An 18,438-nucleotide genomic window follows, 5' to 3' on the forward strand; every position below is an offset into this window, starting at 1 on the left:
CTGTATATTTCATCAAACATTGTGTCTAGTACTATATTAATACAAATGTTTAATTGGCATCTTTATTCAAACGACCCGACCGACCGCGACCCGAATATCATTAAAAACATTTTTGGATGACCCGTAACTGCGGGTAACCGCGGGTGACCGCAGGCACCCGCTCATTTCGGATCAACCCGCGCATCACTGATATATATATATATATATATATATATATATATATATACTGTATATATATATTAGAGATTGATTTATTAGTTTAACATTTCCTGCCTAAAACTTAACAATATATATTTAAAGATAGAAACATATTTAACAATCAATCTTTAGCAAATATATCTTTGGTTTGCCAGAGTCATTACATTGTAAATGGCTCTTCAACAAGGTTTTAGGACCTAATGTATGTTCTGTACAATAAGACATTTTTTATGCCTCTCTCTCTCTCTCTCTCTCTCTCTCTCTCTCTCTCTCTCTCTCTGTGTGTGTGAGAACTGGTCAAGGCCCAGCATTGTAAGACATGTGTTGAAGTAAAGATTGAAAACACCACACTCAGCAATTCAGCCCAGTTAATGGCATTCACATCTGTGAGGCGTGTGCAGCTTCCAGAACCTTCTCTCTCTGTCACTCGCTCTCTATCCTCACAACGTCCTCATAAAAAAAACCCTGCCAAACATACTGGACCGACATGACTCCAGTGAACTGTGTGTAACTGATACAACTGTTTTCTTTTATATAAGATGCATGTGTTTCTCAAGATGTTTTGGTTGATTTTCTCTTATATAAGGAAGATCTATTATAGAGCGAATTTTACAAATAGTGTCAACAATATGTCTGGGTCATATTTCACCCTAATTGGCTTTGTTTATATTTTTGCCTTTGTTAGGACCATTAAGATTTGTTCAATGTGACATTATTTTCACAGCGATGAAAAATAGTGTCCTTCTCCTCCAAATCTCATTCTCTAGTGCAGAAAAAAGAATGATTATATTATAATGATTATTTATCATGTGAAATATCAAATAGGGAGAGGACAATAGGCAAGCAGCTTGGTGAGAAGGCAACAACAGCTGGCGTAATCATTAGGAAATGGAAGAAGTTCAAGATGACGGTCAATCTCCCTCAGTCTGGGGCTCCATGCTAGATCTCACCTTGTGGAGTATCAATGATCATGAGGAAGGTGAGGGATCAGCCCAGAACTACACGGCAGGACCTGGTCAATGACCTGAAGAGAGCTGGGACCACAGTCTCAAAGAAAACCGTTAGTAACACACTATACCGTCAAGGATTAAAACTCAAGCCAACGCATGTCCAGGCCCGACTGAAGTTTGCCAATGACCATCTGGATGATCCAGTGGAGGAAAGGGAGGAAGGTAATGTGGTCTGATTAGACAAAAATAGAGCTTTTTGGTCTAAACTCCACTCACTGTTTTTGGAGGAAGAAGAAGGATGAGTACAACCCCAAGAACACCATCCCAACCGTGAAGCATAGAGGAGGAAACATCGTTCTTTGGGGATGCTTTTCTGCAAAGCGGACGGGATGACTGCAACGTATTGAGGGGAGGATGGATGAGGCCATGTATCATGAGATCTTGACCAACAACCTCCTTCAGTAAAAGTATTGAAGATGGGTCGTGGCTGGGTCTTCCAGCATGACAACGACCCGAAGCACACAGCCAGGACAACTAAGGAGTGGCTCCAAAAGAAGCATCTCAAGGTCCTGGAGTGGCCTTGCCAGTCTCCAGACCTGAACCCAACAGAAAATCTATGGAGGCAGCTGAAAGTCTGTATTGTCCAGCGACAGCCTGAAACCTGAAGGTTCTAGAGAAGATCTGTATGGAAGAGTGGGCCAAAATCCCTGCGGCAGTGTGTGCAAACCTGGTCTACAGGAAACATATGATCTCTGTAATTGCAAACAAAGTTTTCTGTACCCAATATTAAAGTCTGCTTTTCTGATGTATCAAATAGTTATGTCAAATGAATTAGTTAAAAATCATACAGTGTGATTTTCTGAATTTTTGTTTTAGATTCCGTCACTCCAGTTAAAATGATAAAAATTACAGACTTCTACAAGATTTGTAAGTGGGAAAACCTGTAAAATAGGCAGTGTATCAAATACTTGTTCTCCCCACTGTGTATATATATATATATATATATATATATATATATGAAGAGTTCAGATGCAAAAGCCTCTATGTGCCATTTGAAATTTTCTTCTAGAATGATCATTTTTTATCAAGCTTGTATATTTAAGTTCAGTGATTTCACTTAAATGGCAATGATAATTTCCTATTAATTGTTATTTAAGTGAAATTACTGAACTTAAATATACAAGTTTGATAAAAAATTATCATTAAAGAAGAAAATTTCAAATGGCATTTAGAGGCTTTTGCATCTGAACTCTTTATATATATAAATAATTTTTCACATTACAATAATGCATTTGAATATAAATAAAGTCAACCTCAAAAAAAGTTATGGTCTCAAATAAAAGCTTCATTTTCATTATGATTTTTTTAATTCTGAAGTGAAATATGACCCCAGATGTTCCTGGCAGGTTTTATAAGACTCATCCATTAAGATCATTATCATCCCATTAATTAAACGTTCATATCAGACAAGTTTGTTGGATCAGTGTATCTGTAGAACGGCCCTAGACACAAGGGAAGCTAAACTTCAGGAGCTGTTTTCAGACGTTCTTCCACCGTGAGCCCTTTATCTAACAGGATATGGGGGGTGGGGGTGTCAGACGGTTTAGTCAGGCAGTTTGTCTCATTTACGCCATCTATTGGAACAAGCAGAGAGGAGAGAAGGTACTTGATGAACCGAGGAGAACAAAGGAAGACCTTCAGACGACCTGCACAAGAGCAGTGGTTCTCAAGAGATTTTGCTTCATGGCCCAGATTTTTTTATAGGAAGACATTACAGGACAATGTTTTTAATTGCACAAAATTAAAAAGCATTTTTCAAAAATAAATATATATTGTATTTTTTCAGACCTGGAACCCACTGTACACAATGCTCTTCAAAATTAAGGCTCCAAAAGGGATTTTTGGTACATTTCAAAGAAAAGTTCTAAAAAGGTGAACATTTTTCCACTATAAAGAACCTTTTTTGGAATCGGAAGGTTCCATGAATTTTAAAAGTTCTTCAGGGAACCACAAAAAAGTAGGTTGCTTTTACTGCAGCATTGGGGACAATGTTCATCTAGATGTGTGCAATACTGTGAATCAGTATTGTTGTGTAAAGATCACAATGTTTTTTTTCCCCCATGGCTTTGAGGAGGACAAACTGCCAGAGAAAAGATATTTTGACCTGAGAACAAAAAAACAAGGGTGATGGTGGTCCGAAAACACACATTCCATTCGTCAAATTCACAGGCAGCTGCAAAACTTTTGTAAAGACAAATTTTCAAAAACAGAACCGTTGATGGTAACAACACAACCTGGAGAGCCAATGCCAAGTTAAAAATCTAGGTCACACTGGAGGAAGAAGGGGGGTGGCTAGAGTGTGTGGGTAAGAACATGAAAAACAAAAAAGTGAAAAATGGTCAATAAATTTGAGGAGAGTGCGGAGGGAATGTTTAGGTGAGTGTGTCTCACGGCTGCGTGATTCCATAAGGGTTTTACGAGGGAATGGGAGGAAAAGTGTGTTATGCTTGATTGGACACCAGAGTGATGAGTCAGTGAATCTTTCTTTTTCTTCACATGCACACATATGAACACACAACATATCTGCCACTGCTCACTCGGGATGTGCAAAAAAAGTCCTGCCTTGTATTATTATTCAGGTTTGGGGTTGTGTTAATCAGATGTATTTCCTAAAAAGAACATTTATAAAAGACATGTTCATGTGTTTAAACAACTGGACTGACTAAAGAATAATAAAGGGGTCTCATGAAGCTGAACTATTTTTATGTTGACAGCATTTGACAGCGTTTGACAGCACAACACTCTGCTGTGAAACACTAAAAAAGGCAAGACTTGTGAAGAGACAAAAAGCTAAATTGTTCAAAAAACAGATATGCAACAACATATTTAAAAACAACAACACCCTATTGTACAAAATCCTTAAAATAATTAGACTGATTATGCATTAAATTGGGGTTTTAGAGGAGAAATTGACTGATTTATTTTATTTTCACTGAGAAATTGACCACTACAGTGCAAATACAATACAGTATTTTTTACAAAGAAGTATATTAGATAAATAAATAAATAAATCTTATTATTTGATACTATTAATATATAACATTTTTAATACAATATAAAAAATTTAACTGTATATTTATTATAATTACAAAAAATATGACATTAAATACAATAATTACAGCAACAACAATAATAATATATTTTTACTACTACTAATGATGATGATGATAAAATATTATAAATGATGATATATTACATTTCATATCAAAATAATCTTATAATATTAAATTAATGATACTATTAAATACAACAACAATTAAATAAACAATAATTAAAAAATAATGTATTTTTTATTAAAAAATTAAATTCTTATTTTAGATCTTATTATAAATATTAATGCCATACTATTTGTGGAGTGGTGTTTGATCTAAAGGGTCAAATATATTGTCATGTGTGTTTTGGGCTTACAGTAATAATTAACCAAAGCAATATCAATCAACATGAATCAACATGCACCTCTTCTAAATTTTCTATATACCCTAATCATTTTGTTAACAACATGTATTCATTATTTCAATGAGCTCTGCTTAAATGAATACATTGTTAGCTAACTGCATTATTTGAATATGTACAGTACATTTCTGAAATACATTACTCTGATAACAGATCACTCAAAATTATAATGTAGACATGCATTTTCTGTAAAGCTGCTTTAAACCGATACAGTAAGTATTGTGAAAAGCGCTATACAAATAAATGTAAATAGTATTGAATTAAATCAATATGATTAAAAAAATATTTCTTCAAATATCAATACCATTTAGTTAAGATGCTTTACATTGAAACTCTCAATTTGAATCTTTCGGTTCATCCCCTAAAGTAATGCCTTAAAAAACCCAGATAAATAAATGACTAGTTTGTTAAACCCACCCCTACTGCTCATGCCCACCAGCATGCTTTACAATCAACAGTCAACGACCTACATCTGCCCAGTTATTGAAACACCCGTTGACGTGCCACATCTGTGGTCGTCCTGATTGCAGTTTGTATATAACCGAGGGAGCCTGCCGAGGGGAAATCAAGCCGCAATCCCTGTTACTCAGAGCTCTGTTGTCCAGACACGAGTAAACATGTGCGCACACGAGCCATACCGTAAAACAAACGTTTTTGCAAAGCTCGCCACCATGAATCAGCATTATTCAAACTGACGTGACCAGAACCAAACCAGAGAGCGAGGCGGGTGGTTCCCATTGTGGCCTCCTCGCGATCTTAAAACCCAGGCAACCTTCTCGCTGTACACACATCAAACGACGCAACTGTTTGGAGGGCTGCACTGACAATCATTCCTGTACCGCAGGCCTGTAATAAACATCTGCTTATTCTTCTGATCTCACATGTGAATCGGTTTCTTTGCTGAAGAGTCATCCCTGTGGTGGGTGAATTTCAAAGTGCAGTGGACCATGGGACTGTTTTAAGGTTGTTTGTTAGTTGTTTACTTTTATTACCAGTACTTTGCTTCTTCCACTGTTCTGGTACATATAAAAAAAGCAATACGCAGTGCATTACAGTGATTTTACCATAGTAAAGATATAACCCTGTTATTCTAGTGAAATCATTTTAATGCTCAGCCAACAGTGGTAATTTAAAATAAGAAAAAGCAATCATTAGTGTTATTATTTCCTCATTTGTAGGGTTTGGGGTTCTTACAAACCACAAAAATTAAGTATAATGTAACCTCAAAATCATGTGTGTGGAACTACATTTGGCCAGACATTTTCACCTAGCAGTTGATAAAACAGTCAGAATTGCATGGAAGGAGGATGGACCTGAACCATAGTGGCTGGGATATCAGAGATATCACTTACACTATGATAGGGTCTAGTGCTCATTTCAACCTTTTTTTCCATTAATAAGACGAGACGACACTGACGTTGTTAAACAACAACTGTGGTTAAAAACTTTTTTTTCTCGAAAAGGGGAGACAAAACATTACAGACTGTTTAACAAGCCGCTTGCCAGATTTCAAGAATTTAAATCCCACTATCAGAGCTTTTCTGTTAAAAGAACACATCTCTCTCTCTCTCTCTCTCTCTCTCTCTCTCTCTCTCTCAAAGGAGCGTGGATTATCTGAAATCACAAACAAGTTGATTTTAACGATCTCCATTCTTCATTAGACAACAGTAGGTGACAATTCTGTCAAAACGATCCCCATTCACACGGATCTGCGAAAACTACTAAAAATACTTTATTATGCTGCCAGCCAGAAGTTGGGGATGTCACTTTGTAAAGAAAAACTACAGTATGTGCCTAACACATTGAAAGGATTGAAAAAAACACTTCATTAGAGTAACTACAGCACATTTATGCTTTTGAACGTGGCTCATCCAGTCAGATTTTAGAAATAGAACTATCTCTTTTAAGAAATATTTGAACAGTTCTGGTTGAGTTAAATGGACTGCATTTATATTTTTGTTCCTTTACTGACAATAAAATAACACTAAATATTATTAATGTCTGAAAAACTGCTTGAAAATTAATTCTAAAATAATTTTAAATGTAGTATAGTATGACACAACATGACATAACTACCCCCACACACACACACAAAAAAAAAAACTAATTAAATAAATATTTGTATCCAACTTGAATCCAGGAAACATTAAACCACACACAAAAGAAAGAGAGAAATTTGGAAATATTTCCAAACCTAGAAGATCTGAGCCAAACATGTCGTGCCAAATCAAACTCTTCACACAAAGGAATGGAATGAAATGATAAATGATAAAACAACCACAGGCATCTGTTAAATCCCATTCAAATATCAAATATCACAAAGAGCTTTTCAAAAAAGCTAAAATAAATGTGAGAGTCAGCGAGAGCGAGATCGCTCCATAATTAATGACTTCATCTCCATTACAGAAATTCAATTCTGCTCTTTAGGTTACTACACTTGATCATTAATAACAGTGAAATCATTTAAGGCTTTGTGTGTGTGGGGGGGGACACTTTCACATATTTTATAAGGATTTAATAATTGGATTTCCTGTTTGAGAAGGAACAAAGGCAGGCGGTTGGCTTTGAAGTGGGAGATGATGGTTCACTAGACAAGCTCTGCTGCATGTGTGTGCCATTATGAACTAGTCCAGGGGGAAAGGCCACAGGAATGAATGACGTCATTTTATATAAATGAGAATCATTGTGTGAGAGAGGCAGAGTCAGGGTGCTTAAAAAAGAGAGAGACTCTGACTTGGTCTATCTGTGATAAACAACGCAAACTTAGAGCATTATCTTCCCTGAGACACAGGCAACGCACACTACTAGTCAACCGGAGTTACAATTACATTAAATACGAAAATATTTAAGTACAGAAGTACTCAATTCCTGAAAAATGCAATGGGCATTTAACATGTGGTTACCAAAGACTAATACTGCAGCAAAGTTCCAGTAAGCAAAGTAGAGAGAGATGAAGGGTTTAGAGTAGACCATTGTCACAGAAAAAAATTGCAAATTCCATAAAACTTTGGTTTACTAGATTTGTAAACACTGCCAATCAGGGTTTACCAAAACTGAGAATTTAAGAATTGGCTTCCTTTCAATGTATGTGCTGGAATTTGAATAGAACTGTCCACATAGGAGGTTGAATTGGAATTCACACTGACAATAAATTGTATTTGTTAAATTGTATTTAATATATTATTGTTAGTGGTGGGGACTTTTATTTTGATATCACAGAGAAGCAGAGATGCACAGGAGCTGGTTGGTGTCATTGGTTTACTGTCTTTGTTAAAGAGTTATGTCAACAACTGTAAGGCAAACAACTGTAAAGGCCATTGCACACTGAGTCCGAAATTTTCGTATACGTTTTTTTCATATTCGTGATTAGTGGCTCTGAATTGTCAAAATATAAAAAATTAAGAATCGAATTAATCGAATCGCATCGAATTTGGATGTGAATCGCATTGAATTGAATCGTTCTGAATTTGTACAAATCGTTCTTGAATCGAAAACCTATGAATCGTGAATCGAATCGATTCGCTGTCTACCCAAAGATTCACAGCCCTACAAAACACCATTCAAACTGCTTGCCATGGATGCAAAAAACGCAGAAAAATTTAACCCGATTCGATTTTTTTTTTATGATGGACGAAAGTTTCGGAGGCAGTGTGCAAGCATGATCGACATAATATGAGGAGGTATTTATTTTTTAACGTGTGTAAATTTCGGACTCAGTGTGCAATGCCCTTAAGGCAAAATGCTATACTTTTTCATATCGGCATTCAGCAAATATGCATTTTTAAACATCGAAATATTCAATGCCAAAAACCTCACACATTTTGGCGAATCCAGTTGTTAGATCTTCTAGTGTACATCCTTAATAAAAACACATGTACTTTGCATGGACGTAGGTTTAGGGGGGACGCTAGGTACTAGTACCAATCGATATTTTAAGATGACAAAATTGTCTCCACCAATATTTTAGCGAACTCAGTGCTGCTATTGGATCGATTCAGACGGACAGGACGACAGTGACACCAAAGCTGAGACTTGGTACTTTGTAAATGTGTGTGACGGTCTCTGCTCTGCATTAGCCATCAAAAAATAAATAAAAAATCCATATCAGACAACGACTAATTGTTATTTGTAATTCAAATCTGAATTTGAATTTAGGGACACAGTATTTTATTTTTTGCTAAGCATAAGAATAGAACTTCATATAACGGTGTAGCTTTAATAATATATTTCATTTTCAGAATGAATTCCTATAAAAAAAAATCAACTCAGATTTCAATTTGCCAGCATTTTTTCCATGACACATTTTTAATTTTTTTAATTGAGATTAGCATCATGGTGACGAGCGGAGCATGAGCTTGGTTTGAGAACAAATAATAAATGTTCAACATTGCCATACTCATTCATAAATTGCTATGGTTTGCAAGTTAACATTTACTGAATTAGCCAAATAAAGCTATAGCCAACTTTTCACTACAAAAAGTACTTAAATTGAGATTGCATGATACTTTAAGTTAAATGTATGAATTATGTTAATTAAATATTTCAAGTTAAAAGTAATTCAAATTAAAATCTAAAATTCTTAACTTAATTTTTTCCCCCAACTTATTCAGGTTTACAGTATATAACCCTGGTGAAGAGAGGGGGACAGTGACATCTATCACACTTAAGTTCTTCATTTCCTGTTTCTGTGGAGTTTCAGCACATAAAGGGAAGCATCAGTAAAAAAAAGTTTGTCCCTGTCTACACTCTATTTTTTTTATTGGCTCTTCTCCTTGGCTTTGTTTCGGGGTGGTATGGTCGTGTTAAGCATGTGCATGTGATGTGGTAAGTTGAGTGGGCCTGTTTTTGACAGTGCGTCTGGTTTGAGTTTTGTCTTTAGGGGGTCCAGTCAGCCGAGAGCCAGGTCAAATGATGCTTTTAACCTGTCATGTGGTTTAAGGACAAATCTTTCATCCATATCTAAAGGCCTTCTTTTTTCCATGCTCGCATTTGAACTCCTCCACACGAAACGAGCCCAATCAAGCAGGAATACAGACTTATCTACAATCAACATCTCCTCAAAGCTGTAGTCACTGACCGTGAAGTTTACACTATAAAACAATGAAATGATGGATAACACATGTCACAGACATAGGGCTGCAGACTAAAGATTTTCCTAGTCAACTAGTAGACATTTACATTACAATTACATTTATTTATTTAGCAGACGCTTTTATCCAAAGTGACCAACAACTAGAGCAAGCAATTCATCTTAAATTGTGCTAAAAAGTTTCAGCCCTTCATTTAAGCTGTCATAATACTATCATTGGAAAATGGTTTGAGCTGAGGAAGAATATTATATGTAAGATTTCTAACTTAGTTTAACATTAATAATAAAGCATAAAATTGAGCCTTTAAAATATAAATGAAGCACTCAAGCACACACAAAGCTAGAAAGCAAAAGTAATGATTATGAATGTGTCTGAAAAAGAAAGAAAGGAGACTGTCTGAACATAATTATAATGAATTAATAAACAACTGTTTTCAATGCAGACTCATCTTCACACCCCTTTCAGCAGTGCAGGATCCGGAACTAAATTTTCCATTCATTTTTCCCATAAGAAATGTAAAAAAAAGTGCTTGTTAAAGAGCCTTACAAGCCATGAACCAAGCCAAACAGCTACGAGGTGAATCACAACACTACAAACTTTGATTTCAAGCAAAAAGTCGGATAAAAAGACAAAGGTACAAAACAGTGTACTTAATGAATAGATAGATAGATGAACTGTAGATAGCTAGATAGTTGGGGGTGGGGGGAAAAACAATTCTTAGATGCATCGCGATAAGGGCCTGGACAATTCTGAATCGATTCACAAATGTCAAAAATAGATTTTCACAAAAAAAAAAAATAATAATAATAATTAAAATGCAAATGATCTGAGGCAATCCATGCAAACCTGTGAACGCCCACATCAACTCAATAAAACACATCAAGTTAAATTAGCTTAATGTACTCTACGTCGTCTTGCTACGCTGTGAGGAATAAAAGTATCGTAATAATAATCCTGGGAAATTTACCTCAGAACGCCGTGGTAAGTTCTTTATTCTTAAAAAGACGTTAAATATTAATCACGTGTCTACGTGTGAATGAATGAACGGCACAGATGCGCGCTGTTGTTTACTTCAGCTGTAGTAAAAAAACAGCGCACATCTGTGTTCATTCACACTGGCACTTACATTAGTAAACATGTTATTTTTACATGAACACATCTACTAGTTTAGCTTTTATCAAACTATATTGCTATACTGAGAAGAAAATAAATCGACTGAAATATGTTGAAATAAAATGTCTTTGTATAAGCATTGTATTAAACTGAAAGTTACATGCATGTTGCTCACATATTATGGTAGCCCTGTTTGTGACTGTGCCACGTAGTTTATTTTTTCAGCAACCAACTGACTAATTAAAGTTGTCAACTAAGCCTCTTCTCCTTGACTAACGTTTAGTCAACTATTAGGGAGCTGCCCTCCACAAACACTTGCTGTTTCCTGACCTGACCTGACCTTCCTGCCATCTTCATTATAAAAGCATGTATTATCATTGATTCTCCACCCGTGTGTGTGACATTCAAGCCTTCACTAAAGACCATTCAAAACTGGTTAGGGCTGTTCGTGGGTTGGATGCTCAAACTGAATTATGAAACAGTGTTCAGTAATGTCCACTCAAAGGCATAGTGTTTTATTGACAAGTGCCTGTGCTCCCCTTTTGAGCTAGCATTAAACTAACATGTCAATACATTAATGAGCCCCTCCTTCATAATTTATTAAAATCTCATAAAATAAACAAGGACTGGGCAGTCGGTCAATGTAGTGCCGCACAAACTGCAGAGAGACTCGAGCAATTCGAAGGCTTTGCCATGCAACTAAACACTTAAAATGCTATTGAACAAGGTGCTAAATCAAAACTGAGAATGCAAGCGAGGCATTTGATACATTTTATAATTATAAGCTTTCATGGCAATAAAAGCTTCAAACATGAATAATTTATGACTACCAATAAAGCTCAATACAAGTGTTACCAGTTTACAAGCACAATGCGTTCAAGTAAATATGCTTGTGAAGTTTAGTCTTGTATAACAAACCCTGAATTACCCGAAACAAATATCTACAAGATGTTCAGCCATTTAGATGACAATAAGACTGCATGCGACCAAAACTAGAAAAAAGCACTTCAACAAAAGTCTGTCAATGCATTTTACAATTACTTAAATATTACAAATTATGCTTTTATTTGCAGGAAATTGGGTGAGTTCTAGGTTACCATATTGAATATTTCCCTAAAAATGAAAGTGAAAGTTTACATGAAAGTGTATAAGATATATAAAAATTAATATAAAATGGTCATCAGGAATGGGCCAACAGGTAAATAATTTATACTGAGTCCAAACCCCAAAGTGTAAGAATCAGAATTCTTACAGTCAGAATTTGGCGTAAACAGAATGAGAACATGGATCCATCATGCCTTGTTACCACTGTGCAGGCTGGTGGTGGTGGTGTAATGATGTGGGGGATGTTTTCTTTGCAAAATTTAGGCCCCTTATTGCCAACTGGGCATCGTTTAAATGCCACGGCCTACCTGAGCATTGTTTCTGAACATGTCCATCCCTTTATGGCCACCATGTACCCATCCTCTGATGGCTACTTCCAGCAGGATAATGCACCATGTCACAAAGCTCGAATCATTTCAAATTGAGATCTCAACCCAATCGCCCACAGTCACCAGATCTAAACCACAAATCTCCACCAATTGCAAGATGCTATCCAATCAATATGGGCCAACATTTCTAAAGAATGCTTTCAGCACCTTGTTGAATCAATGCCACATAGAATTAAGGCAGTGCTGAAGGCGAAAAGGGGTCAAACACAGTATTAGGATGGTGTTCCTAATAACCCTTTAGGTGAGTGTATATTAGAATACACGCCATTACTACTTTATGACATAGAATTACTCATACTTTAACATTAAATTTAGATCACACTACCAAGTTCTAATATTTTTGTAGATATAAATAATTAATCACCTAATTGTTAATGTATCAATCCAATGATCTAAAGTATTGATGACAAGAAAAAAAAATCACAATATCTAATTGTTTCGCCATGATTTAAAACCACATTAGAAAGCAAGATTTAAATGTGCATTAAAGAGGTGGACTGAGGTTTTGGAACGAGGAATGAGAAATGAGAAATGGAAATGTAGTATCACCAGCGCATTACCCACACACACAAACACATCTATGACGTTAAGAACGCTGGGAATCGTAAATTAGATTTAATTGCTCCTGCTCTATCTGGATGCTGACTCAGAACTATGGGAGTCCTGGATGAGAATCACACAGACCTTCCAGTGTTAGATGACGAGCCAGAGAGCCTCTTTACCACTGAGGTGAAGACCACAGCAGATTATAAACGCAATCCATCTTACGCTGCAGCCTGACTCTGTTGTTTAGGAATGTTTGTGAACCGATAGCTAGTGAAGTATCACTAAAGCCTGTAAGCTTGTTGATATGAGAATAACAGACTTTAACCTCCTGGCATCCTACACAGACACCCACAAACAAATGGTTTCTCCCGGTCCAGCACATCCTAAAGGTGCTCTATAGGATTGAGATCTGGTGACGGTGGGCATTTGAGTAAAGTGAATTCATTGTCATGTTCAAGAAACCAGTTTGAAATGATTGAACCACCACCAGCCTTAACGGTTCATACAAGGCAGGACAGATCCATACTTTCATGTTGTTTAACGCAAATTCTGACCCTTCCCATCTTAAGTGGGAGTGGAGTGGCACCGGTGTGTTCTTCTGCTGCTGCTGTTGCTGTTGTGCATTCAGAGAGGCTCTTCTGCAGACCTCGGATTGTAACGAGTGGCAATTTGTGTTACTGCTGCCTTTTATCAGCTTGAACCAGTCTGGTCATTCTCCTCTGACAAGGCTTTTTCGCCTACAGAACTGCCACTCACTGGATTTTTTTCTTTTTTTTCCTCTGGATATATTCTTTTGTTTCTGACTATTCGCTGCAAACCATGAAGATGGTTGTGCGTGAAAATCACAGTAGATCAGAAGCTTCTAAAATATTCAGACCAGCCAGTCTGGCATTAACAACCATGCCACGTTCAAAAGTCACTTGAATCAGCTTTCTTCCCCATTCTAATGCTCCGTTTTTGAACTTCAGAAGATGATCCTCTGCATGCCTAAATGCATTGAGTTGCTGCCATGTGATTGGCTGGTTAGATATTCAAGTTAATGAGCAGCTGAACGGGTGTATCATAAGCTGGCTCTGGCTGGTGAGTTTATATATATTTGTGAATAAAAAATATAACAGGTATTTACTGTTTTTAAATAAACACAATTTTCAGATCATTCAAAAAAAAATATTGTGATAAGAATTCATAAGCATTTTATAAGAATACGGTTTTGTTTTTATTTCACCTATTGGTATATATATATATATATATATATTAAAAAACCTATATATATATATATATATATATATTTGTTTGGATTTTTATATATATATATATATATATATAAATACAAACAAACAAATAAATAAACAGTTTTTCAACAAATGTCCGGACAACAGTCAATCTCGACTTTTAACAATCAATGATCGATGAACTCATTCAAATTAGATCTATTTTTTTTTAAATACAATTAATAATTATATTTATTTGCATATGCATTCATATTATTTGTATATGAACACAAATAATATTTTGTTCCATTCAAAACTGGTTTCTTAAATGCTTAAATGCTTAAATGCCATTAAAACTAAGACTTAAAAGAAAGAATAAACTTTACGGCTCTTATAAAGTTTACATAAAAAAAGCCTCTTAATCATTACTTATGGTCCACTAGAAGTGTGGTGGTGTTTGTGTTTATTAATACACTCCCCATTGTGCCTATATTTTCATATTTTCTTCTTGAATTCCTGTGTTTGGGACGTTTCTGGGCTGCAGCCTTTGGGCAGTGGGTGTGTCGCCCCAGCTAATAACAACGCACAGCAAAAGTGAGGGTGGAACTTTATCATCTGTGTCTGGAGCTCGGCTCGACACAAACTTTACTAATGTTGCAATTGCTCTGTTAACAGCTATCTGTAACTCAACAGATTACTAGACGTTGCAATTAGGTTTTTATGAAGATACGTAATTATTGTTTATTAGTGAGCTAATAAGAAGGTGAATATGAAAATTGAGGCATGGGCTAACCTCAAGGCGATGGCTCTAGCAAATCATCATTAAGAGGTGGTCAAAAGACAACATGACACAAGCTGCCTGTGTGAAGAGTTCAATAGCATTAGCACAGAAAGCCGTAGCTATTTGTAATCTTTTGTGTTTGTTGAGGCTTAAAGAAAACTTATGAGAATGGGGGGGGGGGGGGGGTCGTCATTTTGAACTTCAGTATTTTGAGCTAAAGCCTGCGGGATAATTTAGTCCAACTTTGATGCATATTTGGTGTTGAAACATTCGTGACTGTAAACAGACAAAACAGAGATGATGAAAAATATCTGCCAAAATGTCCCAATTCAACCCATGTTGCCAGGGCAACAAACTCCTATAAGTCAAAACTACCTCAAGAAAAAATTTTCTTCTCTTGATAGAATGCATGACTGGTTGTTTATGGGGCATCATTTAAGCTCTGCTCCAAAAACTAGAGATGCCTTCCTGTCTACACACTGTAGGCAACTGACTTCTAAAGCAGTTTCATGACAAAATGAAGGTACTTATTTTGAATGCTCTATATACATACACTAGCATTCAAAAGTGTTTTTGTTTTTGAAAGGATGCATTATTGACTAAAAGTGTCAGTAAAGACTATTACTTTGCTACAAAAATCAAATAGAATCCCTTTTCAAATAAATGCTTTTCACAAAAATTCTCAATTCTCAAATAACCAGCATTGAAAACCTTGAAAAGCCATATATCAAACAAAAATATAACCAGAAATAGAGTTTTGTCTTCGAGGAGTTCAAAGTCACTCTAAAACTGTACTATAAACCAAAAGCTGAATATTAAAAACAAATCCATCTGGAACCTGTTGAAGAGGAACACTGAGGAGAACAGACGACCTACCGAGAACATTTCCTGAGGGAACTTCCTCCAGTTCTTCCAGCTCGCGGCCCATCAGCAGGTAGAGACTGTCTACGGTGCAGCAGGCCATGTGGGGGACGCTGGGTAAAGCATCGGCTACTGAACAACCCTCAGGAAGCTACAGGAGAAAATGATCAACAAAAAGCCAACATCAGCATCAGGACTATATATTATATTGTACTGCTACAGATGTTCCTAACAAATGGATTTTCATGCAAATTGGAAATTAGTAATTATAGCCATTCAACATTACAGTATAATTGAAAGCCATATTTTTTTTTTACATTTAATCAGCTAATAAAATATAACTTATCAACAAATTGAAATTTCACTCTTAACCTTCACATACACTCTATAATACATATCACATTTAGCTGTACCTTTACAAATTGTGTTGTAAATTGTTTATATAGTAATATTGTGATGTTTCTCTCTCTCTGTCAGCTCTCTCTGTTTGAATAACAGTTGTGTGTATATGTATATATGAAGAGTTCAGATGCAAAAGCCTCTAAGTGCCATTTGAAATTTTCTTCTAGAATGATCATTTTTATCAAGCTTGTATATTTAAGTTCAGTGATTTCACTTAAATGGCAATGATAATTACATATTAATTGTTATTTAAGTGAAATTACTGAACTTAAATATACAAGCTTGATAAAAATCATCATTAAAGAAGAAAATTTCAAATGGCATTTAGAGGCTTTTGCATCTGAACTCTTCATATATATACTGTATACACACACATATTCACAAAATCATCTTTGTTTCAGTGGATGCTACTGCTAATTTGAAGACGCTCCTAATGGCTGATGATGGTGGAGCTTTATGCAAATTAATCTCAGAGTCTTCAATGAACGTCTCAATAAGTCATATAATAGTTTCTCGGTAATAATGTAATAATTAGCTCCAGACAGCTTCAAACATGAGGAAATTAATTGGAAACGAACCCGAAAGAGGCAGTTCATTTACCCGAGTCCAAGTTCACCAGGGTTAAGGATTATTAATTGTGTGATGATTATGTTATGAATTGCATTAATTCCTGGATAAGGAAACCATCTGCAGTTCTTAAGACAGACAAACAGCTGCTCACCACTCTGAGCGCCAGTGATGGATCGAATTTGGGTCCGAGCACAAACACCTTCTGGCCTTTTCTGACGACACCGCTGTAGACTCGTGCAAAGGCCACAAAATGCTCTTTGTTTTCCTCCTCCACTGCGATTTTGACCGAAAGAGCCTCTGTCTGCGCACACAGAGCATCTGCAGAACACACAAACATACAAAATAAAGTTGATGAATACCTCAGAGTAAATATAAAAGATTTTCAACAGGACTCATTATGCATTTTTACATTTTCAACTGTCTTTAGTGTGCAATGTTGCTGTTTGAGCTAGAAACGGGTCTCAAAGTAACAAAACACAAAGAGAAAAACTCCCTTTGGAGTGACTGTGTTTTGTAACTCATTTCCTTGAAATGCCTCCATTGTAGTCTAGAGTTTTCTTCCAGGAACAAACACAAGACATATGCCCGCACAAGACATGGGCACACAAAAAAAAAATGGACGAGGCCTGGATGAGTTGCGTTAGTAGTGTATTGAAACTCGTTGTTATGGTCATTTCATTTTAAGTTATCACGTCATTTTTGGGCAAAACGCAGAAGTGAGTTAGCATTTTAGCTCTACCGGTTCCCTCGCTCTAAAGTCTATGGGTTTTTTTGAATGGGTTTTTGCTAAATCACCTGAAATAAGGTCTGTGGTGAACGAAGCCTCTAAATATTTACGTTTTGATCTATGACATAAAACACACCAGTTATAACCTGCTTGTGTTTTTTTTAAACTTTATTGTGTCTGCTTGTTTTTTTTTTACTTTATATAGGCTTCAAAATGTAAACATTTTGGATTAACTTGTAAAGATTATCTTGACAAACAAAACGTGTAAAGGTCACAACTTTTTGTTGAACACAGATCTTATTTTTTTGTGATTTTCCAAAAGTATATGGGGAAAATGCATAGCTTTTCGATCGAGGGAACCCATGCGACGCTAGCTGTCCTACAAAGTGACATCATCACTTCGGCACTCTATAGAGACCAGAACTAAACAGAGAGATACTGACAGACTAGGAAGAGAGGTGCTGCAACAATGGAAATATGTGAAAAAATAATTAGTTTTTTAACATTCAAGTATAAAAAACCTATTCTACTATAGTAAACCCCAAAAACAAAATCAAGATTTTGTAAAAGGGCATAATAGGTTCTCTTTAATTGAAAATAAAACAAAGCGGCCCCCAAATACTGTCAAAAAAATGAGCATACCATATTAGTTTGATATGCACCATTGAATAGCATTTGCCTTAGGAAATATAGCCTGTGTCAAACAAGCCTCTTTTACACATTCACTGTCACACACACACATCATTAAACAAATTCAGTTCTTGTCTGTGACACTAGCGATGGCCAGTTGAAGTACCTCCAGCATCAGCTGACCCGGGGCTTTCTGCACTCTGATTGGCAGCTTGTCTCTCGGCGTGACGCTGTCTGGCCAGTTCTCTCCTCTGGGCGATCTCTTCCTGAGTCAACGGCCTTAAGGTACAAAAAACATCAGAAATCATAATGCACTGTTGTGAATCACAGACGTCTGTGCAGAACTGCAACAG

General features: G+C 36.1%; 1 protein-coding gene across 2 annotated transcripts in view; it reads right to left on the reverse strand.

Moving 5' to 3' along the window:
* efl1 (elongation factor like GTPase 1) overlaps positions 1 to 18,438 on the reverse strand; it is a 108,600-nt gene that overhangs the window by 56,210 nt on the left and 33,952 nt on the right. For both annotated transcript variants that reach the window (XM_089129715.1, XM_089129714.1), the window contains 3 exons: positions 18,252 to 18,364; positions 16,880 to 17,046; positions 15,772 to 15,907 (listed from right to left, as the gene is read on the reverse strand). In XM_089129715.1, the coding sequence (XP_088985841.1) occupies positions 15,772 to 15,907; positions 16,880 to 17,046; positions 18,252 to 18,364 (416 nt within the window). The remainder of the gene's footprint in view (positions 1 to 15,771; positions 15,908 to 16,879; positions 17,047 to 18,251; positions 18,365 to 18,438) is intronic.

The sequence above is a fragment of the Pimephales promelas genome, chromosome 1 (assembly GCF_988280905.1).
Source record: "Pimephales promelas chromosome 1, fPimPro1.hap1.1, whole genome shotgun sequence".
Lineage (NCBI taxonomy): Eukaryota > Metazoa > Chordata > Actinopteri > Cypriniformes > Leuciscidae > Pimephales > Pimephales promelas.